The 26,809-nt window shown below is 47.8% G+C and overlaps 1 protein-coding gene across 3 annotated transcripts in view; it reads left to right on the top strand.

The window, feature by feature from the left end:
• The window catches only part of LRBA (LPS responsive beige-like anchor protein), a 1,864,610-nt gene that overhangs the window by 796,941 nt on the left and 1,040,860 nt on the right, over positions 1–26,809 (top strand). For all 3 annotated transcript variants that reach the window (XM_069242641.1, XM_069242642.1, XM_069242640.1), the window contains exon 36: positions 20,037–20,145. In XM_069242641.1, the coding sequence (XP_069098742.1) occupies positions 20,037–20,145 (109 nt within the window). The remainder of the gene's footprint in view (positions 1–20,036; positions 20,146–26,809) is intronic.

Below are 26,809 nucleotides of genomic sequence, written 5' to 3'. Positions count from 1 at the left end.
AGTTTGGAAGTTACCTTCAATTATTTATATATGTATCATCTCAACCTTAAATAAGTGCATACTTAGTCACTCCATTGCATGGGCACTATTACTACAATTCAACTCCTACCTCACCCTCTGCGGGGAAAAACAATCGAGGATGGAGTCGACGCCCATGCGCAATGGAGACAAAAGGAGGAGTCACTCGGTCCCGTGACTCGAAAGACTTCTTCGAAGAAAAACAACTTGTAACACTCCGGCCCAACACCAGATGGCGAGCTATTGCAGAACATGCGAATCTACTGCGACTGATGCCACGAACAGATGTACACTGGGTAAGTGACATTTTCATTCTGGGGACACGATCACATCCTATTGTTATTAAACTAGTTACTAATAGGAGAGCATTTACTAATAGTATATATTGTTTAACATGGGTACCCAGTGGTGCAACTGTATTACCTTTGGTGTGTGTACTTGATTTGTTATTACTTTTCCATACATATAGACATATTTGAAGGTGCTATTAAGATGTTGTTTCTTTTTAAAGAAAATATCTACCGTGTCTGGGCAGTCTGCTTTTCAGCCACAGACCAAGCGTCTAGTATCCTTGGCTGTATGAAACAATGGCAGTCTTCTCTTTGATCATTCTGAATGGTCCTTGTGACTGTAAGAATTAAGGGTAAAGCCTAACAGTAATGTACCCTGATGTTTGATACTGTACGAAGTGCTAAAAGTGTCATTCACACTTGTAGTGGGAAGTAAGTATTAGCTGTGTAAGGGCAACGAATAAACATGTTTTTGTTTGTTCTTATTTGCTTTTTTCAAATGTAGTGAGCACGTTTGTCAAAGTGCTATTTAATTTAATATAAAACTGGTACAAATCTCCTTCTCAATATTCGCAATATGCAATCGTTGAATTAGTCAGAATAAAAAGCTTGAGGACAGATAATACTCTACTTTGGGAGCAGAAGGAATGAGTAAAGAGTGAAAAGAACAGAGTATTGGTTATGTTCAAGCGTTTAGGCAAGAGCAGAGAAAAATACCACAAATTATATTAAGGACAAGAGAGAGAAGTTGTTTTTTTATTACTATTGTTTTGCATTGTAAATAATAAATACAACAGCATAATGCCAAGCAGTGTTGTATACATTGGATGGAACACATTATCTGTGCAGTATCTTAGTCACAATTACATACATCCCAGCAACACAGTCTCGTGAGATCAACCTTTTGTTCATCCTGACTCTCCTAAGACACATCCGGAACTGTCAGCAAGAAGGTAGTAACGGACCCCCAGAAGTCCTTGGATCTTGAGGACATTGCTAGTTTTTCTGCATATAGTTTCAATTGTTTAATGCTGCACGTTTGCCCCAATGCATAGGGACTCTTTGTTTTGCCAACCACAAGGCTACTGCCATTAGTCTGCGATCGGCTGGTTGCAGATCTTTGACTAGCCCCAGCAGACACACATGGGGAAGGCACATCACCGGCTCCAGCGCCATGTCTGCCAGGGCTTCTGGGACTCGTGTCCAAAAGTGGGAGAGCAGACCCAGGTTAGATGCAGAAAATCTGGTGTTCTGCATCGCAAACAGTTCGCATCTCCCCTTAGACTATATTCATACAGTTTAACATGTGTATAGTACATTTGATGAAGATACTTAAAGTGAATAATGTGCAGATTACAATTGGGCGTGAACCTGCCAGTGTACGCAGCAAAAGACGCAGTCTGCTAGTTCTAAGGGCAAATCAGATATTGTATTCCATTGTTGTAGCTCTGGGTCCAGGGCTGCTGGTCTGTCATTTTGTGCAGAATCATCTAATTTAGTAATAAGACTCCTGCGTGAGGTGCTAGTTAGTAGGGTTTGCTGTGCACCAAGTGTGAGGGTTCCCCTGGAAACTGAGGGTATAAGTCCTGCATGGCAGCCCAGAGCCGATAGTATGTGAAAGTTAGTAACGGAGTGTGCCAATTGAGTAAGTGAGATGTCTGCAAGAGCAACAAAAGTCCCTCCAGTGTAATTGTCACCCATTGTTTTCAACTCTGCCTTGCCAAGCATGTCTAGTGCTCTTGTCTCCTGTGTGACTGATAGGGCCGAGTGCAACAGCAGTGGAAGTGCTGGAGCATATAGAGGTTCCTCTTTTGGTCATGCCCAAGTGCCTACCAGACCTTTGTGGTGCAGTGAATGGTGTTTATCTCAGTACGTAACACATCTGTGTGCCGGTGTGGCAGAATGGCATTAAGCGGGATGGGGTTGGCATCACCGTGTTCAGCTGCAAGATGCGGCGCACGTTCATGTGGAAGGTACCCATAATTTGTGAAGTGGGCTTGTGCGCATATATAATATGTTTCTAGTATGGTGCACAGAAGCTCCTGGGCTTATATGGGAGTGGGAGCATATCCCACTGGATCCTGGGTTGTATACCTGCCCATGCCAGTGTTATTGTGTGCTCGTAGTGATTTGAAAAAGTGCTGTGGCAGAACTATTGGAATATTAATAAATAGAGAAATGTGGGTAGGGCTGCAGGAAAGTACCCTCACTTTTTGCCTGCTATCGGTATGCTTGGACTGTTTTTACTGGGATCCTGCTAACCAGGACCCCAGTGATTGTGCTCTCTCCCTCTAAGTTTGGTTGCTTAGGACTTTGCACACCTCTAGGGCACTTAAGTACCTAGGGCATAGGGGCATCCTGGGTTCTCCATGGGCTGCAGCATGTATTAGGCCACCCATGGGAACAGATGCAAAATGTGTCTGCAGGCCTACCATTGCAGCCTACGTGAAAAGGTGCATGCACCCTTTCACCACTGGTCACTGTAAGTCACCCCTGTGGTAGGCCCTCCTAGCCCAGAGGGCAGGGTGCAGATCAGTGTGTATGAAGGCACTCTTGCATGAGCAGAGGTGCTCTTATAAACTCCAGTTCCATTTCACCGGACTTTGTTAGTGCGGGGAAGCCATTGTACCTGTGTATTGGACACAGGTCTGTGTCCAGCTACATAATGGTAACTCCGAACCTGGGCATCAGTTTGGTAGCAAACATGTCGGAATCATACCCCAAATACTGTTGCCAGTATTGGTTGTATGACTCCATGCACTTTGGGGGCTCCTTAGAGGACCACCAGTATTGTTTCTACCAGTCCTCTTGGGTTTTCCAGGCAGTCCGCTCCCCACAGACAGGTTTCTGCCCTCCTGCTGCTTTACCAGCTCAGGCAGGGAAAGGCAGAACAAAGGATTTCCTGTGGGAGAGGGAGGCAACACCATCTCCCCTTGGAAGTAGGTGTTACATGGCTTGGAAGGGGTAGCTGGTAGCCTCCCTAAGCTACCGGTATGCTTTGAAGGGCACATTTGGTGCCCTCCTTGCATAAACCAGTTTGCAGCATCCAGGGACCCACAGTTCCTACTCTGGCGTGAAACTGGACAAAGGAAAGGGGAGTGAGCACTCCACTGTCCATCACCACCCCGGGGGTGGTGCCCTGATCTCCTCCAGGTGACCACTTGATTCTGACTGCTTGAATCCAAGGTGTGCAGAGGCCCCTCGGAGCATCTGAGTGGCCAGGTCAGGTAGGTGATGTTACAGCCCCTTCCTTATGGGTGGTCACCCTGCTAGTTGACCAATCCCCCTTCCTGGGCTATTTAGGGCCTCCCTCTTGGTTGGGTCCTCAAATTTGATGTGCAAGATTCCAGCAGGAGTCCTCTGCATCATTTACTTAATCCTCTGGCCACTGGAACCGCAAATGGACTCTTCAGGAGCCAACAATCTGCAACTTCAGTGGCGATTCCGCTTTGCAACATTGTTTTTTCTGGCTCCTTCCAGCAACTGCCACGTTTCCACCGCTGTGCATCGTCTGAGGTCGACAAGTCTCTAGCCTGCACCAAGAAGTAAAAAGGAATCTCCCTTGGAGTGAATGAGTCACTCCCCTGCATCCGCAGGCACCAACTGCGATGACAACCGGCTGCGCAGATCTGCTCTCCTTCAGAACTTTGTGGATCCTGCATCACAGGTGATGGTTTGGAGCGATCCCCCCTGGTCCTCTCTGCCAGCAGTCCAACTTGGGAGACCGTAAGCCTTTGTCTCTCTATGCAGGCCAGTACCCCTGTGCACTGCGACTCTTGCAGCTACCAAGGGTTGTTTGCTCCTGCTGCCCTTTCAGGCTTCCTGTAGCCCTGGCCTGAGCACTTGTTCCTGCCAAGCACAGTCTCCTCTCTGCTGCTCCAGCGATGTGGGACTCCTCTTCAGGTGTTCTGAGTGGGCCTCACTGCGACTGCTGTGCTTACTGCCCGTGGGTTGCCTGTGGGGGCTGCCTCCTTGTCTGGTGCCTGTCCCGACTGCTGAGGTTCACCCCAGACTCCCCTCCTTGTGTCAAGTCCCCTGGGCCTTGCTGGTCCTCTTCAGCCTTGCAACACTTCTTTTCCTTGTTCTGCATTTGCCAAGGCTTGTTGGTGGTCTTCCTGCACCACTGACCAGCTGAAACCCAACAGCCGACGTGGGACACCATCTGCATCACTTCAGGGACTCCTCTTCATCTCCTGTGCTGCACAGCCAGTCTTCTTCGTCCCCCGTCAACCTGGTCCTGCATCCACAGAAGAGTGGGTAGTGACTCCTGCCACGACCGGACACTTCATCACAAACTGGACTTGGTCCCCTTCGTTTGCAGGTCCTCTTCTGCCAGAATCCACCTTTGGGTTCTTCCAGTCTTGTTTGAGTCTTGCACAATCCTTTTCGTAAATCCTCCTGTTAGTTTTGGGGAAACCCAGGTGCTCACCTCTGCTCTCCTGGTTGCTGGAGGTCACTTTGACACTCACCTCTTGGGTTTTCTAGTGCCTCCAGCTCCCCTCTAAGCACTCCATATCCTTGGGTGGGGGACTGTATCTTGTATTCCACTCTCTTAGTATATGGTTTGGCTCTCCCCTAGGGCCCTCACTATTTTCTATTACTTTTGCTAAAGCTTATTGCTTTTTATGCTCGTTGCTGATTGCTAATGTATATATACTAGTGTGTTTACTTGCCTCCAGTTGAGGGACTGCCTATAAGTATTCTAGTATTTATGTTACCATAATAAGGTACCTTTATTTTTGTAACACTGCATGGTCCTTTAATGTGTGAGAATATTGTGTGGCTATAGTAGTTTTGCATAAGCTTTGCATGTCTCCTAGATAAGTCTTGGCTGCTCATCCACAGCTACCTCTAGAGAGCCCTGGCTTCCTAGACACTGCCTACACTTCACTAATAGAAGATACCTGGTATAAGGTGGTAACATCATAGGTGCTCACCACACACCAGACCAGCTTCCTACGTTTGTGGTGGAGCAACAGTGGGATAAGACACTTAAAATTACCTTACAACTTTGTCACTAGTCACTTTCCACAGGAAAGACCATTACTAGTTGTTAGGTACACACTTCACTTAGTGATCAGGATCGCTAGTCTCCTAGTTTGGGTAGGTTAGGGGCCTAGCATAGCCCTTTCTCCAAACGTTTCTAGGGAGGCTGGTTGTTAGAGTAGTCAGGTGCACCCACACCGCTCCAGCAGCAAGATGTCTTCAGTGGATCACACAGCTCAGGTCTCAGACTCTCATTATGAAAGCTGCACTTTCCAGGAGTTAAGGTAGATGTGTCATTCCAGGAAACTGAAGACCAGGAGAAATCCCAACAAAAGTCCACTTCTGAAGTTACTACTCCAGGCTGACCAGGAAAATTCAGGTAGTTGGGGGAGGGGGAGAAGTAGAGGCTGACCCCACAGTCTTAGACAGGCTAGATTTAGACTGCACTGGTGAGGGTCAGGAAGAATATGGGTAACACCACAGCCATGTTAGGAGCACTGCAGGTAGTGGAAAGGGGGTCACTCAAGCAGGCCCACTTTTAGTCCTCGAAGGTTGTTCAGAGTTCCCAGAAATAGGATTTGGTCCTCTTCTGTCAACACTCATGTCTCCTCAGTATCTGAGGGGACCCACTGCTCCAACTCAGGGTAAGATTCCTTAAATAGCGAACTCAGAGATTGGAGGAGGCCAAGCTGAGGAGGCCAAGCTGAGGCTGCTGCAGCGGCAGCAGCTAGGCATAGATGGGGAAGCTTTAGCAGTGGCAAGAGAGAGACAGGATTTGGGGTTAGCACCCCATGGTGGCAGCAGTCTTAGCTATAGGGACACCAGGATCAGGGAGGACTCGTATGATTCTAGGAACCTGAGCAAGATAGTCCCACCTTACAAGGTGGGAGATGACATTCACAAACGATTCACTGGAGAGGGCCTGTAAAGTACAAAGGGTCCCTCAAAGACAGTTGCCTGCAATCGTGTGGCACTCTTTCTCTGACAAAGGTGGGGACAAACTCCTCACTGTCAGGGAAGAAGATACAGATAATTATACAGCACTCAAAAATGCGCTCCTTAATGGATTTGCACTGACCACTGAACAATATAGAATCAAGTTCAGGGAGACCAGAAAGGAGTCCTCCCAGGATTGGATAGATTTTGTGGAATTCTCAGTTAAAGCTCTGGTTGCATGGGAGCCAAGTAAGTGACTGCCAGGGTTTGTATAATCTAATTCTGAGAGAGCACATTCTGAATAGCTGTGTTTATGATCAGCTGCATCAATACCTGGTGGACTCTGATCTGACCTCTCCCCAAAGATTGGGAAAGAAGGCAGACAAGTGAAGTGGGTCTGCACCAGGGTGCGTAGAAAAACTCACACTGGGGTGACCACAAGAAAAAGGAATCGGGTAAGCTTCAGGGCAAGGGTGGGAACAAATCAGAAGAGAAAGAGTCTTCATCTGGCCCACAAAACTCTTCTGGGGGTGGGTCTAGGTCCTCTTCCTCATCCTATAAGAAATCTTGGTGCTACATTTGTAAGCAAAAAGGCCATAGGGCAGGTGACAGCCCCTGTCCTAAGGAAGGCACCAAGCCCCCTACTACTACTACTTCTACCCCTAGTGGGCCCTAGCAGTAACAACAATAGTAGTAGCAATAGGCAGTCCACAGGTGTAGCTGGGCTCACCTTGGGTACTGTAGTGGGCTCTGGGCTATTCAGGGAGACCACTGAATGTGTGTTGGTCTCTGATAGTGGCATTTACCTTACCACCCTAGATGCCTGTCCCCTTAATATGGTACAGCCAACACCCATTAATAAATGGTGTTGAGGCCTACAGGGACACAGGTGCCAGGGTCACTATATTGACTGAAAAAGTGGTGTCACCTGAACAACACCTACTTGGTCACACGTTCCAAGTGACTGATGCTCACAATAACACTTTGTGCCACCCCATGGCAGTTATTGACTTTAGCTTGGGGGGAAGGGGCAGTAGTCTGGAGGTGGGAGACAACAGCCTGGGGAGAGCTCACGTTCAAAAGCCAGCCATCGAGTTAGGGGAAAACTGAAACCCCTGATCTTCGCAGATGAGCTGCAACCACCAGCATCACCTTGGTGAACACCAAAGGTGTGTGGTAAGGCCAAAAGGGAGCATGGTGAACTGAAAGTGCTTGTGGCCTGCTGTGAACCTTCGGTAACGTCTATGTGCAGGAAGGATGGGGATGCGAAAATAAGCGTCCGGCAAGTCCAACACTACCATCCAGTCGCCTGGGTCCAGGGCAGTGAGTAGCTCCTTCAAGCTATTTGCAAAACCCTCCTGTCCCTAATTATTAATTGCCAGTGGGGCAGATGATGGTGAATCCTGCTGTCAGAAGGAGTTAGAGGCTGCTGGAGGGGGGAGGCAGAGTAGGAGGGTTTAGAGGCTGCTGTGGGGATGAAAGGCTGGGTGGCGGACTGACCGGACTGCTGCCCACCTGACTCACAAGGTAAGTGGGTCCCAAGCCCTGGGCAGCAGGTGCGGCACGGTGGCTGGGCAGGAATTGGCATGGTTGGAGACCCCTTCTGTAGCCACGAAATGGGCGAAAGGCAGGTGGGAGGGGTGAGGGGCAGCCACCAGGCCCAAGGACCAGTCTGTAGCCCGAAATCCTTGAAGCGCTCGAGCACGGAGTCTGCCTTGTCTCTGAAGAGACGGGTGCCATCAAATGACATGTCCATCAAGGAAGCCTGGGCATCCCCTGGAAAGCCAATGTCCACATCTAGGCATGGAGCCTCAGGGCTACTGTCATAGAAACAGCTCTTCCTAGTGAGTTGGTTGTGTCAAGTCCGCAACAAAGTTGGAACTTTGCAGGGTCTCGCCCACTGGCAGCAGCCTGAGAGAGTACCGTCCGGGCCTCCTCGGGGACTTGTTGCAGCACTTGCGCAACCATATCCCACAGCATGTGGGAATAACAGCCCAAAAGGCATGTAATGTTTACAGACTGCAGTGCAGGGCTGGAGGAAAAAAACATCTTCTTCCCAAATGACTCCGACCATTTGGATTCTCTGTCTGGGGGAGAGGTAGGGAACGTGCCTGGGGAGGTAGAGGCTTGGGCCACCAAACTCTCAGGGGGTGGGGTCTTGTGTGTAGAAACGTGGGTCACCAAGTGCGAGGTAATGGCAGTCGTCATGTTCACAGGAGCCCCTGTGCTGAGTTTAGGCCAGGTTACCCAGTAGGATGCCAGTGAAGGCATTGTTGAACTGGAGCAGGGGTTCTGAGGTGAAAGCTCCTGGTTGCAGAACCTCTGTCAAGAGATTAGTCTTGACGGCTGCTGAGGGCGTGTGGAAGTCTAAGACCTCAGCTGCTCTCCTCACCACATAGCATAGGAAGCTCCTTCCTCAGTAGCCATGGTAAGGGGAGAAAGCATGCAAGTATCTGGAGAAGTGTCCAGTCCACTGACTTCACCTAAGTCTTCACGCCAGTTCATTTTAGATTCATAGGGGTGGTATTCTAAAGGGTCCAGCAACCACCCCAACCCCCTATCATTCATCCCGACGCCTAGCCCAGAGAAGTAAGGCTCAGAATCTGACCTAGGAGGCAAAGTTCCTGCCGGGTCGGAGTTGGCGTTGTGTGATATCATTTTGCAATGGGGACAGTGCCGCACTTGGGTGCAGACAATGCCGGGAGAATGTGGACTGGTGTCGGGGAAGGTTGAGGTGGTACGACCGGCGCCAGTCCAGATTCAGGACTGGATCCTTGGAAGCCCTTCAGTGGCAGGACCAGAGCCTCTGGCTCAACACACAAAGGTGCCCCCTTGCAGGCCCTCAAAGCACTCCAGGAGGGTCAGTCTGCCCAAAAATGAGGCATGTGGCCTTATAAAATGCGCAAAGTTGGGCATGGGTGACTCTGGTTCCCAGAAACTCTGGGAGGTGTGGAGTCAGCCCAGGCACAGGTTCCTCAGAACATGGCCTAGAACGTTGACGCTCCATCGTCTCGTCGGTCGACGGGCGAGGAAAAGTCGAAGAGTCCTTCAACTGCTTGAATTTTTTCTTGTGCCTCAACTTAGCCAATCGCCCTAAGGACTTGGAGTGGAACGACTTCAGACCCCGGGGCTGAACCCAGGGTCCTCATCTTGACCAAGACCTCAACTTGCGTGTAGTCTTGTGCTAGTCTGCCATCAGCTTTAAGAACGCTCCCTTAAAGCCTTCGGAAACATGGCCCAGCGAGGTGATTGGGAGTCTCCGTCTGAACAGCACTGAGCCGAGGCTACTATATGTAACTTGGGGAAGGGAAATCAAGGCTAAACTCACTTCACCTTTAAAAGTACGGGCTCTGTTGAGCCCCCACAAGATGTTTTATTGGACCAGGATCCGACGCAGGGCCTTCCTTTTGACCAAGACCTCAACATGGGTGGAGTCTTGTGCTAGGCTGCCATCAGCTTTAAGATCACTCCCTTAAAGCCATCAGATGCATGAGTTGGCAAGGTGATCAGGAGCCTCCTTTTCTGAGCAGCGCTGAGCCGAGGCTATAATTAACTGTGGGGAAGAGGGACCGAGGCTAAACTCACTTCATCTTTGAAAGTAGGTGGTCTGTTAAACCCCTGCAAGATGCTGTATTGGACAGAGAACCGACGTCCCTGGGTGCGACTGCGCTCGAGACCACAATGCTGTCCAGGCAACGGAGATTGCAATCCATTGATGGGAAAAGTGATTTGTTAAATCTGTTCATTGATCATATATTGAAGAAGCTGGACAAGCAAACGGCGCGCATCACTGTCTCAGAACAGCACATCTCTACCACAAAAGATGACTAACAATTACCGAGTACAAAATGTTTGAAAGTGGAAAAGGTACGGGAAGTCATACAAGAAAAAAATGAAGATTTAGAAATGCATTCATGCGGCAAAAACAGACACATCACTGGAATCCCCAGGTCCACCGATACAGGCAAAATGGAGCGCCATGTAGAGATTATGGGCCTCATTCTGACCCTGGCGGACGGCAGAGGCCGTCCGCCAGGGTACCGCCGCTGAATGACCGCACCGCGGTCAAAAGACCGCGGCGGCCATTCAGACATTTCCTCTGGGCCGGCGGGCGCTCTCCAAAAGAGCGCCCGCCGGCCCAGAGGAAATGCCCCTGCAACGAGGACGCCGGCTCAGAATTGAGCCGGCGTAGTTGCAGGGATGCGACGGGTGCAGTTGCACCCGTCGCGTATTTCAGTGTCTGCTTAGCAGACACTGAAATACTTTTCGGGGCCCTCTTACGGGGGCCCCTGCCGTGCCCATGCCATTGGCATGGGCACGGCAGGGGCCCCCAGGGGCCCCGTGGCACCCCCTACCGCCATCCTGTTCCTGGCGGGCGAACCGCCAGGAACAGGATGGCGGTAGGGGGTGTCAGAATCCCCCATGGCGGCGCAGCAAGCTGCGCCGCCATGGGGGATTCTAAGGGCAGTGGTAAACCGGCGGGAGACCGCCGGTTTGCCTCTTCTGACCGCGGCCGAACCGCCGCGGTCAGAATGCCCTGCGGGGCACCGCCGGCCTGTCGGCAGTGCTCCCGCCGACCCCCTATATCTGATAAAGACTTCTAGCCAAAAATTATTTACCTTTAAATTCTTCTCCTGTGTCAGACTGGATCCGGAAGATTTTCGTGCACAGTACCCCTGTTGGCCTTTAGGTGGTGTCAATCAGCTCTGCGTGCATTGTCAGCATCCTCTGCGCTGGATATGATGTTGCAGGTCCTATGTAGGCTCCACCCTGGGGCACTGGCGTCGGTTCTTATCTTTTTGTACCAGCTAGAGGCGATCCAAAGAGAGCTACCAGTCAGTCATTTTTTGATTGCCTTTTTTAACTTTTTGTCAAAGATTTTTTTGAGTTTTCAACTCCTGGTGCGTCGAGTGTGTCAAGACCGGGTTTAAGCCCTGTGGTTTCTGCCATCGGGTGATGTCCATGATGGATCTGCACCTCTTGTGTCTTTGGTACCTGGAGCATGACCACAACCCAAAGTCGAGCCATCCGGCCTGAGGCTTTGAGAGAGCGGTCCATGAAGCTGATGGCGGCCTGATGATTAACTCCGCGCAAGTCGAGATTTCGGTTGAGAGGAAGGTCCTGGGGTTGGTCCCAGAGTCTTCCATCATCGTCGTTTCACTCCAATTTCTTTAGGCTATCTGGTAAGTCGAGGCACAATAACAAAAGCAAGACCTCAAAGCATTCTTTCCCTTCTCCTGGCCCTTCAGTCTACGGGACGAGGGAGTGTTGACGTTATAGGCCTTGCTCTGCGGAGTCTGTGCCTTGGCTGACTCGGCGCCCCCCCTAGTTTCTGGGAGCCGGAGTGACCCTTGCCCAACACAAGGAGTTTTATGAGGCCCTGCACCTCATTTTTGGGCAGTCTGACTCTGCTGGAGTGCCTTTGGGCCCCACGGAGTAAGAAGAGGCCCCTTTTGCTTCCACAACGGTGGCTTCAGGCTTGGTGCCGAGGGGCACCCATGGATCCAGGCGGGTGTATCATCTTGACCTTCCCCTGCACCATTCATGACACTGATGCTCCAAGTGCCACTGCTCCCAACGCCGCTCGTTACCACAGGTGGTGCCATCCCCATTCTCATTGCCGACTCCAACACAAAGCCCCATAGGTGTTGTACGATGCTGACTCCAAAACCGGCAGGAGCCTTTTCTCCTATGTTGGATCCTGAGCCCCTTTCATATGGGCTAGGTTATGTTGAGGAATGGGGGCGATCACAGACCGTTTAGAATACCAGCTCCAAGACCCTATGGACTGGCATACAGACTTGGGTGAGGCCAGTGGGCTGGATACTTCTCCAGATACTGGTGTGCTTTCTCCCCTGACTGTGGTTATGGAGGAGGGAGCTTCGTATTCCATAGAGATGAGAAAAGTAGCATGCTATCTTGGACATCAAGTTGCCTTCGGTGGTCGTCAGATCTAAACTTCTGACAGAGGTGCTTCAATCTGGAGCTTCCTCCTCAGAACCCATGCTCCCCTTTAATGAAGCCCTCACGTATGTCCTACTGGATACATGGTCCAAACCCAGTGCAGGGGCTGCTGTAAACAGGGCTTCTCCCTTTGAAAACAGCCTTCCTTGTGGCCATTACATCTTCCCACTGGCAGAGAGAGCTGCAGGCATTGTCATCTAAGCAGCCCTACCATTCCATTTATCATGACAAAATGGTGCTTCGCACTAGGACCTCTTTTTTGTCAAAAGTGGTTACGCCTTTTCATTAAGCCAATCCATCACCTTGTCCTCTTTTTTTACACCCCCACATCCTTGAATGGAAAAGAATAGACTCCACTACCATGACCCAAAAAGAGAGTTGGCATTCTACCTTGATCATAGAAAAGAGTTCTGGGTGGATGATGAACTCTTTGTCAGTTTTGTGGGTGCGAAGGAAGGTCTGGCAGTGCAGAAGCGGATCATCTCCAGATGGGTCATACTCTGCATTAAGATCTGCTGCGCCCTGGCCCAAAAGGCATTCCCCTGATGGCTTGTGTGCTCATTATACCAGAGCTATAGCTGCGACCACTGCTTTAGCACGCGGAGTTCCAGTCATTGATATCTGTCAGGCGGCAATGTGGGCATCCTTGCACACATTTACCAAACACTACCTGGACAATCACGTCCATAGGGCAAGCACTTTGCCCGTTCAGTCTCTTAGAACTTTCTAGTATGATCTTGTTTACAGACCCACCTCCATGCTTAGATGGTGCCTATATAGGACCTGCAATGTCCTGTCTGGTGCTGATGATGCCGATGACTGACGCGGAGCTGATGGATGCCACCTCATGGCGCGCAGGGGTACTGCTCAGAAAATGTTCTGTATCCAGTCTGACGCCTGGAGAGAATTCAAAGGTAAGGAATCTACAACAAGATAATGTCTTTATCACATAAGACATTACCGAAGGTAACTAACTTGTTCTTTAGTAAGGATTGTTTCTCATTTTGCCAGCTGTAATTCTTTATGCGTTTCCAAGTTTGTGGCTGTAAACTGAAAGTTGTCTTGTGTTAAAGCATCTGTGGAACACAGTAGAACTGAGTTGGTTTTCGTGACCCACTAATTATAAAGGCTATACACTTGGCATCTGCACAGGAAGTGACACCACTGCACTTCCCATCATCTATCTGTGCTGGAAGTGACCTCGCCTGTTTACTATTCACTACCCCTCCCCTTTCCCAGGACTTAACTAATGGCAGCTGCAGCGTGAACACACAGCAGGCATGCCAAAGGCCCATCAAAGTCAAGCTCGTCTGCGCCCGGATCATGTCCATTGCCAGGAACTCTGGTCCTCCTCTTGCCCACAGTTACCCTGCTATGCTCCTCCATTCTCTCAACCCTGGCTGCCACTCGTCGTGCTGTTGCTACATCAAACAACACAGAAGAAGCATTCACATGCGCCTTCCGCATCCCACCCACCACTTCCTCACATACAGCACCCCACTGCCTCACACAACCCAGCCACACCCGCTCTTGCTCACATACACCAACAACCACCCACACAACACACCACACTTGCATGCATGTTCTACAACACCTGCTTGCTTAACAAACATGCCACACAGAGATGGATCCTACTGCAGGACCAATTTCCAGAGCTGCTCTTCCTCTTAGAACAAGCCAACTTCTCCACCCGACATCTCTACAGCCATCCATGTAGCCTACAAGATCACAAGACTGTCAGCACAAACCTGGAGGTGGAGCCACCATCATATTTAAAAATACAACCAGCTGCATCACCTACGTTGGCTGCCCCATCAGCTACATGGAAACCGTCCCATTCAAGATGTGCATCACTGCCAACATCTCCTTGGACAGAGCTCTTTTATGCAGACCACCAGGACCCGAGACCATGTTCACCAGCAACATCGCAGATTTCGTCACACCCCTGAACATCAATGCCAGCGCATTCATCCTCCTCAGTGACCTTAACTTTCACCTAGAAGACTGCATTGACCTAAACTCCTGCGGCCCTACTACGCAACCTTGACGACACCCAGCATGTTACCTAACCCACCCACTCTTCTGAACATATTGGACACAGTTTTCTCCTTAATCATTAACATCACAGTCAACAAGCTATCAACTATGACCTGGACAGGTCACTTCCTTATCATTTTCAATATACCCATCCTGCACCAACATAGAACCACCGGACCGGCCCGCTGCAGCTAAAAAAACATCATAGAACTGGAATTGGCTTTCACTCACTCTGTGCAATGGGTTTAGCACACCAGCAACTTGCTGAAAGCAGTCAAGAACCTCAACAGCTGGGTCAGTGCATACTCCGAAACCCTGGTTCCCCTCAAGCTCAACCCAATGTCAAGAGCCCGACCAAAGGTCAGCTGGTACAAAGCAGAGCTCAGAGTGATAAAACACCATTGCAAGCAACTAGAGCACAAATGGAGAACAAGTTAAGACATCCCAGATAAGGACATCTGCCTAAGGCGCTACCACCAGCAGATACAGAATACAAAATCTCGTCCAAATCACATCAACACTGACATTTATAGCAGCAAGGAAATCTTTGCCATCTTCAAAGATTTCACTTTGCCTCCTGCCACCTCTAGCAACGCCACCCCCTTGCAAGGCCTTTGCAACAAGCTCTGAAGTCTTCTGTAACAAAATCACCTATACACAACAACTTTGATCCTCAGCTCAGTTTCTCAGCACAGCTGATTAATGAATCCTAATCTTATGGTCCACTATTACCTCCATCATAACCCCTGCTACCATGAAGATCATCCACTTGGGGGTTGGGAGAGGAAGGCATCTGACTCTTACCCCTAACACGCCTTCACCAATGGGCTCTTATCGATCAGTGAACCACTAACACCCATCCTCAATGCCTCTGTCAACTCAGCCACATTCCCAGACACCTGGAAACATGCCACTGTCATGCCCCTGCTAAAACAAAAAATAAATAAAACATCTGCTGACCAAGCCACCCATGCCAACTATAAACCCATCTCCCTCCTACCATACCTGGCAAAGGTCTTAGAGAAACTAATCAACCCACTGCTCAATGGTCACCTCAGTAACCATCAGCTGCTCAACGCCACAAAGTCTGGATTCAGGCCCAACCACAGTACAGAAATAGCACTTGTTGCTGGCACAGACATCTACATGATCCTTGACAGAGGAAATACAGCAGCCCTCATTCTCCTGCACAGCCTTGCAGCATTAAACACAGTTTCATTCCCCATCAGGCATCTGCAAAAGATTGGCATTCAAGGACCCTTTGTCTGCTGGATCCGCTACTTCTTCATAGCTAGAACACAAGCTGTTATCCCAGCACCATACTCTTCGAAAGCCCGCATCTGTGGAATGCATCAAGATTCATCGTTCAGTCCCACCCTCTTCAACAAATACATTTTTTTTGTAAGCAAGTTTAAGACATGCAAAAGTACAATGAAGGAATATACCGCCTGGGAACATCATTGCTATATTGGCAAGTCAAATTCAAACATGTTACATACATGTGCATTGCAGGCACCCTAATCCCCCCAGCTCCTACTACCCCCGCAGCCTCCTCACCCTCCCTTTGAGTCAAACCTAATCAGCATACAGTACAAACATCTCTCAATCAGTATGTCCAGTCATGGTGTCCTGTCACAGGTGTAGTGTTGCAAAATCTATACTTGCTACATGTAATCCTAGTGCATGTTTGTCTTCAGGAGTGCAGGGTTATCTTCAGGGTCAAAGTGTTAGTAGATAATACCTCAACTTATGGTGTTTCAGGAAACCTCATGCCCCGGCGGGTCTCCAGGTGGTGTACCCGGTAATGCCGCCACTAAGTCCTTCAGGGTATCTGATAGGCCCTCCCAAGTGCATGCCATTTCAATGGTACCTATTCCCTGCCTCCCTTAGCATTACTGCCCCTTCATAACTTGGCCATTTCTCTAATTCTCTGTGCCAGACAAGTGCATTTGGTCCACCTGGGGCTTTCCAATTTTGCATGATTTCATGCTTTGCCAGCTACAGCACCAAATCCTAAAATTTGCTTGTAGCCTTTGTTTTCAATGCAATGACTTTGGGAAATGGTAATGTCCCTATCTGTGACACGGGATATCGCCTGCGTTATGTCTTCCCAGTATGGGCGCAGCTGGGGGCAGCTCTTCAACACAAACATGATCTCTCTGGCCAACATCATCCATTCACACATCAACAGCCTCTCCTATACTGATGACATGCAACTTGTACTCTCCCTCTTGGATAAGAGCCATAAGACAAAAAAAACAAATTTACTGCCTGCATGAATTAAGTTGCTAACTGGATGAAAACCAGTTGACTCAAGCTCAACACCGACAAGACAGACGTGGCGACCTTCATCAAGAATTTCTAATCAAGGGACTCTAATTAGTGACTGGTCATACCTAGACACATACCCAGCACCAAAGCCAGGAATCTCCTCTCGGAATCATCATCAACTACAAACTGGACTTGACTGTACAGGTCAGTGCCATCACTACATCCTGCTTCCACACCCTGAAGATGCTGGAAAAGATCTTCAAACGGCTCCCAGCAACACTAGAAAAACTGTCACTCATGCCCTAGTCATCAGCATGAAGCAGTAGACTTTGCAGCCAAATGTAATCTGGCTTCATTTAGTTAATTGGCAACATTAAAAAAAAGTAAAATCCCCAAAAAGATTTTGCCCCGTATGAGCATGTTTTTTTTAATTTGAATTTATTTTCAAAACTGAACACTATTTGATTGACAGCTACTGTTATATCTGTATGTCAATGAACTCTATGTCCTCACAAACCTTAATAAAAACTATATTTAAAAAACTGAACACTTTATAAAATGTGTTCTGGGCTTCCTATAGGGGTGTAGATACATATGTTGTTTACTGATTCTGATAGAATGCTCAAGATGGAGAACTAGAATTACAGATAAATTTACACTTGCATTGGATTTTTCAGTAAGACGTGTAGAGTGCCTTGTAATGTGGTGAACCAAATGAGATGCAAAGAGCACATCTCTCTGGCTAGAATGTAATTGCCGTTGTGCATATTGTTACTCAGAGGAGAACAGGCGCTCCGCTCCCTAATGTGCCTGAGTGCATATCGGTCATTTACTCAATTCCACAATATTCTGGGTTTTCAGACCATCGTGGCCAGCTTCAACTCTCACGAGTAGAACCCAGCAGTCCCATCTTGGAGGATGGAAGCATGACATCATAGACTGAACCGATGAAAGAGTACTGAAGTAATATAGGTGAAGTGAGAGACTTTGCAGCATACTAGCTGCTCTTAACTAATTTCTGTGGAAGCTCTGCGTTTCGGGTGCCCTTGTTTCTCAAATTATTACAGACACCACCTCAAAGAAGAGGCCTGAGCATCCACCGGTGTCTGATCTCCACTGTCACTTTAGAAGTGGCAATGACTTATTTAGATGTTTGCTGCCACGAGGAATCGTATTTTGAGTTACAATCGTATTATTCTCTGTTGTGAATGGGAGAGGCTGTATTTTCCAGCTTTTGCTTTTTGACCTAGATATGCATTTCATCTGGTAAAATACTGCGTTGTGGCTGTGTTGAGTGACTTTTTGCAAGAACAGGTCTTTTATTGCTGTGGGTGGAGGACAGAAGCTGGCATGATATGAGTATGTTTATGGTGGAATGCACAAATATCCTCTTTTTGATGTACCGCTAAAACTTATAGTTAGATTTGTCCATGGTTGTTGTTCAGAAGGTAAGATGGCAAGAATGAAGCACAATACACAAGTGCTCTAGAAAAAATGCAATTACCATGGTGATGTATGTATACTCTGGCAATCCAATATTCTTGTAAATTTTCCACAAAGCCACTTTGTTAAGCTAATTTCAAATGAGATCCCCTGAGGCATTGCTTTTTCCTCTAGTGTCCCGCTTTTGCAAGGAAATCTAAAACATGAAAAATATATACCAGGTCATAGTTCCAAGAGAGATCGTTTGAAAAGCACCCTTGAGTTAAATTGTTTGCTTAAGTTACCCCTCTTATTAAGTAACGGAGGCTAAATATATGCATGTTTTTTTATTTTACAAGATCTCTCAAATCATCCCGTTAGCGTGAGGGCATGTTTCAGATTGAGATTTTGATGTCTCAGTGAACTGACATTTTTGTGTGATCAATAATGTTTTGTAGTATTGAATAACATTAGATTAGCGGTTGTAAGTTTTTACTTTTTCAGACTATGCAAGTATTTTAATGTTTTGGTAGCCTCTTTACAGACATATGTGCACTCATGCTGAATGGGTGGGCATTAGGTGCCATTGCTGTACCAGTGGGCATGCTGAAGCTTTATTTTCATTCATGCATGTTGCAAGTTTGCTCATTTTGCATGAATCAGATCATCTGGCCTTGTCTGCTGTCCTTTTAAAAACATCATTAATTGCCATCTTGCAACACTCCCTGGGCATTTGTGGCCGTATAGTAAGGTGGTGTTCCTTCTTTCTCACTAGTCACTCGCAGTTGAAAACCATTCCACAGGTAGTGCTGCTGTTCTTCCTGGCGTCCATATTGTTCTGTATTCACAATATTTTTATAGAAACTTTTTATTGTTTTTGTATATTATGGAAACTAAACCTATATAACTTATGGAGCCGCATGTTCCTAGATTACTATAGTTAATGAATCTACTCTCTACATGGTTTGTGATGCTTGTGATGGTTAACTTTGTTTCGGAGGAGTATACCTTCCCATCTTGCAGCTTTGTTGTCTAATTTACATTATTGTTATTTAGAAATGCTCCTACCAACAGCAACATATTGTATGATGTTTTGTGTGAACAGCCCTGGGTTTTGCCATGTGTAGGCATCTGTCCATTCCCTTCAAGCATTCTTACTTGAAGGGAGACCTCTTTCTGATCTCCAGTAATTTGCTATATCCCGCTTAGCCAGCAAAGCCCCATTATCGATTAACCTTCTCTTTTACTGTGCCTCTGGTTTAATCCAGGATTCACACCCTCATTTGTTTAGGATGAAGTTCAGTTTGTCTGCCCTAATACTTGTCAGATTGCGTTTATGATGTACTGCCAGTGTATTTGAATGACTGGGCAGTCCTAGGTCGCCTGTGTTCAAAATATTTTAGTAAATGTGTGAAAACATATAGTGGCAACACCAAAGCAAATAACCAAATAGGTAGTTATAGATGCAGGAACAAAAATGCAGTGTATGAAATACTAACTCTATCAATTAGGTGTTAAAGAAAAAAAGGAGCCAGGCGCGTTACGTTTTAAATATCAGTGTATATAAACAAAATCATGCATCTGTTTTGTGGATCCCCTTTTTTCCAGTTAGAATTTTGAGTCGCTGAGCTGCTTTTTAAGGGATCGACAACCTTCAAGCATCAGTATGGATGCCAAATAGATCTAAATACCTGCCCGCAATTACAATATTCTCGCCTAGTGCTCTGCTCTCTTCCTGCAGACACTGAAAAGGATATTTCCCTTTTCTCAGGTTTTGTGCTCCTAGCCTTTTGTCTGTGACTAGAATTGCATTTCTGGAGCAGAATCGGCATGCTTCTAGGGAAAGTGAGCAGGCAGAATGAAAAGTCCAGCATCTGACAGGGGCTTCTGAAAGTCGTGAGGCACGCCGCGTGGGGTTCTCCATCTCGTAAATAAAGTATTTTTGGAGAGATGAACTTCTGTTTCCAGGGTTTTGCATTCATGCTTGCTGAAAGAGATTTTTTAAAAAACGCACGCACCTTACCTTCAGTAAAATGTCATTGTTTTTGACTTCTAAAAATATTTACTTGAAATAACCACGAATGTATCTGTCTTTCTATTTTTTTTATTTAGACTATTGAGTCAAACTATGAAAGATCACCTGGTAAGAGTGGCCAACGAGGCCGAATTTATCTTGAGCAGACAGCGCGCAGAGGACATTCATAGACACGCCGAATTTGAGGTAAGCAGCCGCACCAGCGGCGGCAACTGCACTCAAAACGTGAAAATACCGTTCTTACCCAAACTAAATCACCAAGATGTGGGTCTTTGTTTGCCTGACGTGTTATTAATATTGCTGCACAGAAGGGTGTTGCCACGTCTCGACCGCTCTGTTTTTAAAGAAGGCAACGGACGCTTCTTGTTCCTTGCACTACATTAAGGGGTGCCGAGCAGAGCCCTGCAGACATGAAGTGCACATCCCGGTAGTTCATAGCTTGATAATCAGTGAAGTGGGACAAACTTGACATTTTGTGCTCTGGGTTTATGCCGCCGCGCCATGCATGACATGGCATCATTGATTAGATGAGCAGCCCCCTCTTCTCCCCTCAGGCTCGAGCTGTAAAAGAACACTCGCTCCGTGCGCGCAGCACAGGGCCTTGTCCTGTAAATGTGCGCCGTCAGTGAATACACACGTCCAATGGCGACCTTGTCATTAATACCATTTGTACCTCAAGATGCTTCTTCTTCCAGTGTCTCTGGCAGTGCAATCTCTGCAGAGTAGAAATAAATGATGTAAAGAAATATTGCCCAGTGATAATGTGCGCCTGCTTCTGTTACTCTGTTGAATCCTAAGTGGCATTAGTGAACTTGCCTATCGGGTTGATGAGCTCAAAATCTCTGACATTTAACTGTGTTGAGCATTTCAGTTCTTGCGAAATAGCTGTGCTCTTTGTGTTTACTCTTATGAAATCATTGAGGGTTACTGGTTCCATAAAATAACATTTTCTTTGTTTTCTAAAAGTATATTTCCCTGCATTATGGAAAAATGTACAAAGATCACAGAACATATATATTTTGAGCAGCCATTGGCAGCAATAGCACTCACATTTACAATAAAATATATATTTTTTAATACTGTGTTGCACAATGTCACTATAGAGCGATGCAACCAGAATATCCATGTAGCTATCACCCTTTCGTCCAGCACACACCCACCATGTCCACGTCTGTTCCATTATTTCTCTGCCGCATAAAGTCACTCATTTCTTCTCATATGTTGCCAAGTATCTCCTAGTATCTCCTTAAGCCATCACTCGTAGGTTTTCCCAATGTTTGCCACAGACAGTATCCCTCCATTGTGTTCCAGTCCCCGGTCATAGCAAACCTTTTTCCAGGGGCCCTGCAGACACGAAGGGCCATTAAGGTTTTGATCATGGCGAGGGAGTCCGCCTGGTCTTAAGACAATTTGTCATCACATTTTGTGCATTTCATATGACTCTAAATAACCCATTTTGTCAGATCTCCCTATCTATTTTCGCCTCTCTCAGCTGTTCTTCTCTTAGCTAGGACAGCCTATAATGCTGTGAATTCCTTTTTCATCTTTCACTTTTTCCTCTCCCACAGTCCTCACAAGCATTGATTTAAGGTTAATTTGCTAGACCCTCCACGCCTCATAATAATTCCACATAAAGTGTATTAAGTTAGCCTTAATTTCATCCATTCTTAAACATGTGTCAGACCTCTGCAGGTAAATTAGATCTATTTTTGTGAGGTCAGGTAAGTTCTGTGGAGTTAATTAATTTGAATTAATTTAAACTTTGTCTACAGTAGATTTTAAACTGTCTACAGTGGAATTGTCTCTGGCTAAAGCAGTATTTCCTCCTTTGTCTTGCCTTTAAGCACCGTAGATGTTGGCCAGTAGTCTGTCCTTCTGCCATATTTTGCAGGGTTTCCATTGTATGGGTCATCTCTGGAGCATCTGAGGGCATCTTTCATATTTCACTGGCTGTCCAGGCCATTCTTGCATATTGCAAGATTTGGCCTCGCCTTATACCAAACAGTTCTTCCACCTCTGTAAAGGTAAGAAATTAGTTAATCTGATAGAGACTTCTAGTTGCAGATTCCTTACCTTTGAATTCCTCCAAGCGTCAGTCTGGATCTGGAGATTTTTCTTCAAACAGTACCTCTGCGCACCATCAGATGGTGTCTGTCCATTCTGCGGGCGTCGTGTTCGCCGTGATGACGTTGCGGTCCTATATAGGCGCCACCCTGGCGCGCTGACGTCAGTTCTTTTCTTTCCTCGCAAGCCTACGTGCAATTCCGGAGAGAACTACCTCAGTCACTTTTTGACTACAACAACATTTTTCTCAAATTCTTTTTGACAAGGTCGTGGATGCATCAGTTTTAAGCCCTGCGACTCCTGTCACCGAATGATGTCGGTGCGGATCCGCACCTTGTGTGTCTTTGGTGCCTGGAGCGCGATCATGACCTGAAGTCGTGCTCCAAGTTTCAGGCCATGAACCCGAAATCTTTGAAGGAGCGGTCCCTAAAGCTAATGGCAGCCCGACACTCGACTCTGTGGTGCTCACAGTCTCATTCGAGAGGAAGGTCTTGAGACCGGCCGCGGAGTCACCACCACTCTTCGTCCTCAAAGTCATCGGGATATTCGGGTCATAAGAAAAAGAAGTCTAAGGAGGACAAGCGTTCTTCGACTTCACCCAATTGTTCGGATGATGCGGCGCGGAAAGAGCGTTTTATGAGGCAATTCGCCTTATTTTTGGGCAGACCCTCAGGCGCAGGTGAGTTGGTGGTTGCCCTCTCGGGTTCGAAGTCGAGGGCTTCTCAGGAACCAATCTCGGATCCGTCCCAACGCTGGTCGTGCCACAACAACCTTCCCCGGCATCGGGTCAGACGTCGACGCTCCCGACGTCGGTTGGGCCCACAATCGACTTTGATCCCATTCTCATAACCGACGACCGGAGCCGGAACTACATCCCTCGGTGCCAATTCTGTTCTCTAACGGCTCTCCTGGGCCCAGGGTTGATCCAAACCCTTATGCTTATGGGTATGGATACAGGGAGAGTTTGGAGGGGACGCTGGACCCTTTAGAATGCCAGCCTGACCCCCAAATGAACTGGGTGCAGGATTTGGGTGACACCATGGTCTAGACACCTCCCCTGACACTGGTATGCTCTCTCCTCCTACCGTGGCTATGGAGGAGGGTGCCTTATACTCCATGGTGGTGCGAAGGGTGGCTGAGGTCTTGGACCTTGAACTACCTTCTGTGGAGGTTAGGCCTAATATCCTAACCGACGTGCTTTAGCCTGGGTCTTCCACATCAGAACCCCTTCTTCACTTTAATGAGGCACTGACGGACGTCCTTTTGGGTACTTGGTCCAGACCCAGCACAGGGGCTCCTGTGAGTAGGACGATTGCCCGCCGCCATCGGCCTGCGCTAACAGACCCAAAATTCCTCACCCAACACCCCAAGCTTGAGAGCCTTGTCATCCAGACTTCATCTTCATCGGGCGCATTCTCTGCTGCACCCCTGGATAGGGAATCAAAAAGACTGGACAACTTGGGGGAAGAAGTTGTTTTCTTCCAACAGTCTAGCGCTGTGGTCTGTGAACACCACATGCCTTTTGGGCTGCTATTCCCATACTCTCTGGGATACGGTCACTTAAATGCTGCCTAGAGTTCTGGAGGAGGCCGGGACTGACCTTTCCCAAGCCGTGACAGATGAGAGGGACGCAGCAAAGTTCGTGATTTGTTGTGGACTGGATATGACAGACTCTCTGGGCAGATTGGTTGCATCAACTGTGGCATTGAGACACCATGCCTGGCTGAGAACATCTGGCTTCTCAGGGGATGTCCAGCAGTCTCTAATAGACATGCCCTTTGATGGCACACGTCTCTTTGGAGACAAGGCTGACTCCGCGCTCGAGCTCTTCAAGGATTCCTGAGCCATGGCCCGGTCCCTTGGCCTTGCGCCTGCTCCTAGACACTAGCAGTCTGCCTTTCGCCCCTTTTGTGGCCATCGACCCACGCAGGCTGTACAGCCCCTGTGTGCCGCAGATGTGAGATCCCACACCCCCGGGATCAGGTAGCCAGTGGTTCATCTAGACCACCCCCTCCCTCTCCACAGCCTCCAAACCTTCCTAGTCCCTGGGTACACCAGGAACCAGTTGGTGGTAGGATTCGCCGTCACTTGTCCCACTGGCAATCCATTACCTCGGACAGGTGGGTTCTCCAGATTGTCCGAAGGGTCTACTCCTTCCCCTTCGAGACACCTCCTCCAGGCAAGTCACCTTCATACAACCGCAAATCGGAGGATCATATGGTGCTTCTCCGCTAGGAAGTCCGAGCACTTTTGGCCGAAGGAGCTATAAAGAGGGTTCCGTTGCCAGAAGAAGGCCGTGGTTGCTATTCCTGCTACTTTATGGTGCCGAAAAAAGACAAGAGTCTTCGTCCTATATTAGATCTTAGGTCCCTCAACCTCTTCCTCAAGAAGAAGTTCAAAATGTTGACATTGGCTCAGGTCCTATCTGCCCTGGATCCTGCAGACTGGATGGTAGCGTTGGACTTGCAAGACGCATACTTCCACATTCCCGTCTTGCGTTACCTATGATTCGTGGTAGGTCACGAGCACTTTCAGTTTACCGTGCTCCCTTTTGGCCTTACCAGGGTGTTCACGAAAGTGATGATAGTGGTTGCAGCTCATCTGCCCAGGTTAGGGGGCCCAGTCTTTCCCATACCTCGACTGTTGAAGGCGAACTCGCCCCAGACAGTTGTCTCCCACCTCCAGACTACAGCAAACCTTTTGCATTCACTGGGGTTCAATGTCAACGTGCCGAAGTCACACCTGACTCCTTCTCAGACGCTCCCTTTCATCAGAGCTGTTCTGGATACAGTGCAGTTTTGGGCATATCCTCCCGAAAAGTGAGTCCAGGATATTCAGGCTAGGATACCAATGTTTCAGCCTCTATCCTGGATTTGGGTGAGAATGACTGAGGCTGCTGGGCCTCATGGCCTCCTGCATCCTGCTAGTTCAAAAGGCTAAATGGCATATGCTGGTTCTGCAGTGGGACCCGAAGTGCCAGTGGGCACAGCATCAGGGGAATCCCTCCGACAAGGTCCAGATCACGGAAGGAACTGCGAGAGACCTGCATTGGTGGTTAACAAACCAGGATTGGGTCAAAGGCAGATCCCTCTCCTTTCCCCAACCAGATCTTACAGTAGTGACAGATGCGTCACTCCTGGGATGGGGCGGCCACATGGGAGAGGCGGAGAGAGATGTCAGCACACCGGGGTGGCGCCTATATACGAACGCAACGTTGCCAACGATGCCCGCGGAGTCGACTGACGCTGCGCAGAGGTACTGCTCGAAGAAAAATCTCCAGATCCAGACTGACGCCTGGGGGAATTTAAAGGTAAGGAATCTGCAACTAGAATATGTCTCAACCAGAAGTATTGTTACCAAAGGTAAGTAACTTGTACTTTGTACACCGGTCTCCTATTGTTTCATACCCCCTCTCTTGAGAGGGTCTAATTGGCATGTACTGTGCAGTCCCTTTAAAAAGCTTGAATGATCCACTGTAGCATGTTGACTGCACATTGGTGCCTCTTAAGTACCAGTTTGACTACTGCACCCCAGAACCTTCCCACTTGTTTCATAACATATGGGTACTCGATTTGGACAGTGTCACCCATCATGTACACATCATCCATTAGTTCGAGCGGGCACACCCCCTTCAACAGCTTTTTTCCCCAACTATCATCATCCTTCCACTGCATGGTGTAGCTGTGACGCCATATAATATAACTCATTATCAGGTAAGCCTAATCCTCCACGGTACCAGGTGGGGGTTTAACTTCTCCAATCTCACTCTACTTCGCATATCTGTCCATATAGTTATATGAACAGCCGGCCCAATTCTTTGAACAGTATTTGCAGTAAGGGCCACATTGATTTCCTGCAGGTTGGACGAGTGATGCTGCAGTAACATAATCTTTTTCAGTGAGATCCTAGCCCATCACAAAGAGGGTACTTTTTTTTCAAAATTCTACCAATTGTTTATGACCACTCAATACCCTAACTATGTTAAGTGCATATTGTACATTCTTCTTGTGAGTCCCCATTATATACAGATATCGAAAATTCATTATTATTTTTATTTTTATTTTATCTCCAGCCTCATGTATGCTTCCCTGTCTGCCCTACCCTACTCACTCAGTGGAACAGGTTACATTTGTCACAGCTCAAAAGGAGACCTATGACTTCCACAAAGTGGTCTATCTCCTCCAGCAGCCTTACCACGGATTGTTCTGGGCCCATAATGTAGATGAGGGTGTGGACAGCACACATGGAGATCACATGCTACATCTCACACCATAATTCCCCCACTTATGCATCGTAGTCCTCAAGCTGCGTCCCAATAGTTCCATCGCCAAGGCAAATAGCAATGGCAACATGATGAAGTCCTTTTGTAGTGACCCTCACAAACCACTGTCTGAGTCTACCTGGCAGCATACCCTAATAGTTTTGGTTGGTCCTGCATACAACAGCGAGACCCCTCCCAAGAAACTTGGGCCAAATTCCATCCGCCCCAGTGCCATCCATAGGTACTCCTAGGAAATCTTTTTATATGCTTGTTCACTGTCAAGGACTGCTGGTACACAACCCAAGTGCAGGCAATAGCATGCCCATGACATGCATCAGCTACCATAAATTGAACAGCATACTCCTGTCAGGAATAAGTCCACACTGGTCTTCATGAACAGTGCTGCCTATAATATGCATGAGCATGTGTGCCAATATTTTACTCAATATACTCAATATTTCCCATTTGTGTTGATTACAGTTGTCCTATAGGCCTTGTTATTTGGAGAAGAATGACATATTACAT

The sequence above is a fragment of the Pleurodeles waltl genome, chromosome 1_2 (genome assembly GCF_031143425.1).
Source record: "Pleurodeles waltl isolate 20211129_DDA chromosome 1_2, aPleWal1.hap1.20221129, whole genome shotgun sequence".
Lineage (NCBI taxonomy): Eukaryota > Metazoa > Chordata > Amphibia > Caudata > Salamandridae > Pleurodeles > Pleurodeles waltl.
Note: the sequence above shows the minus strand (reverse complement) of the source record. Positions and strands in the feature narration are given on the sequence as shown.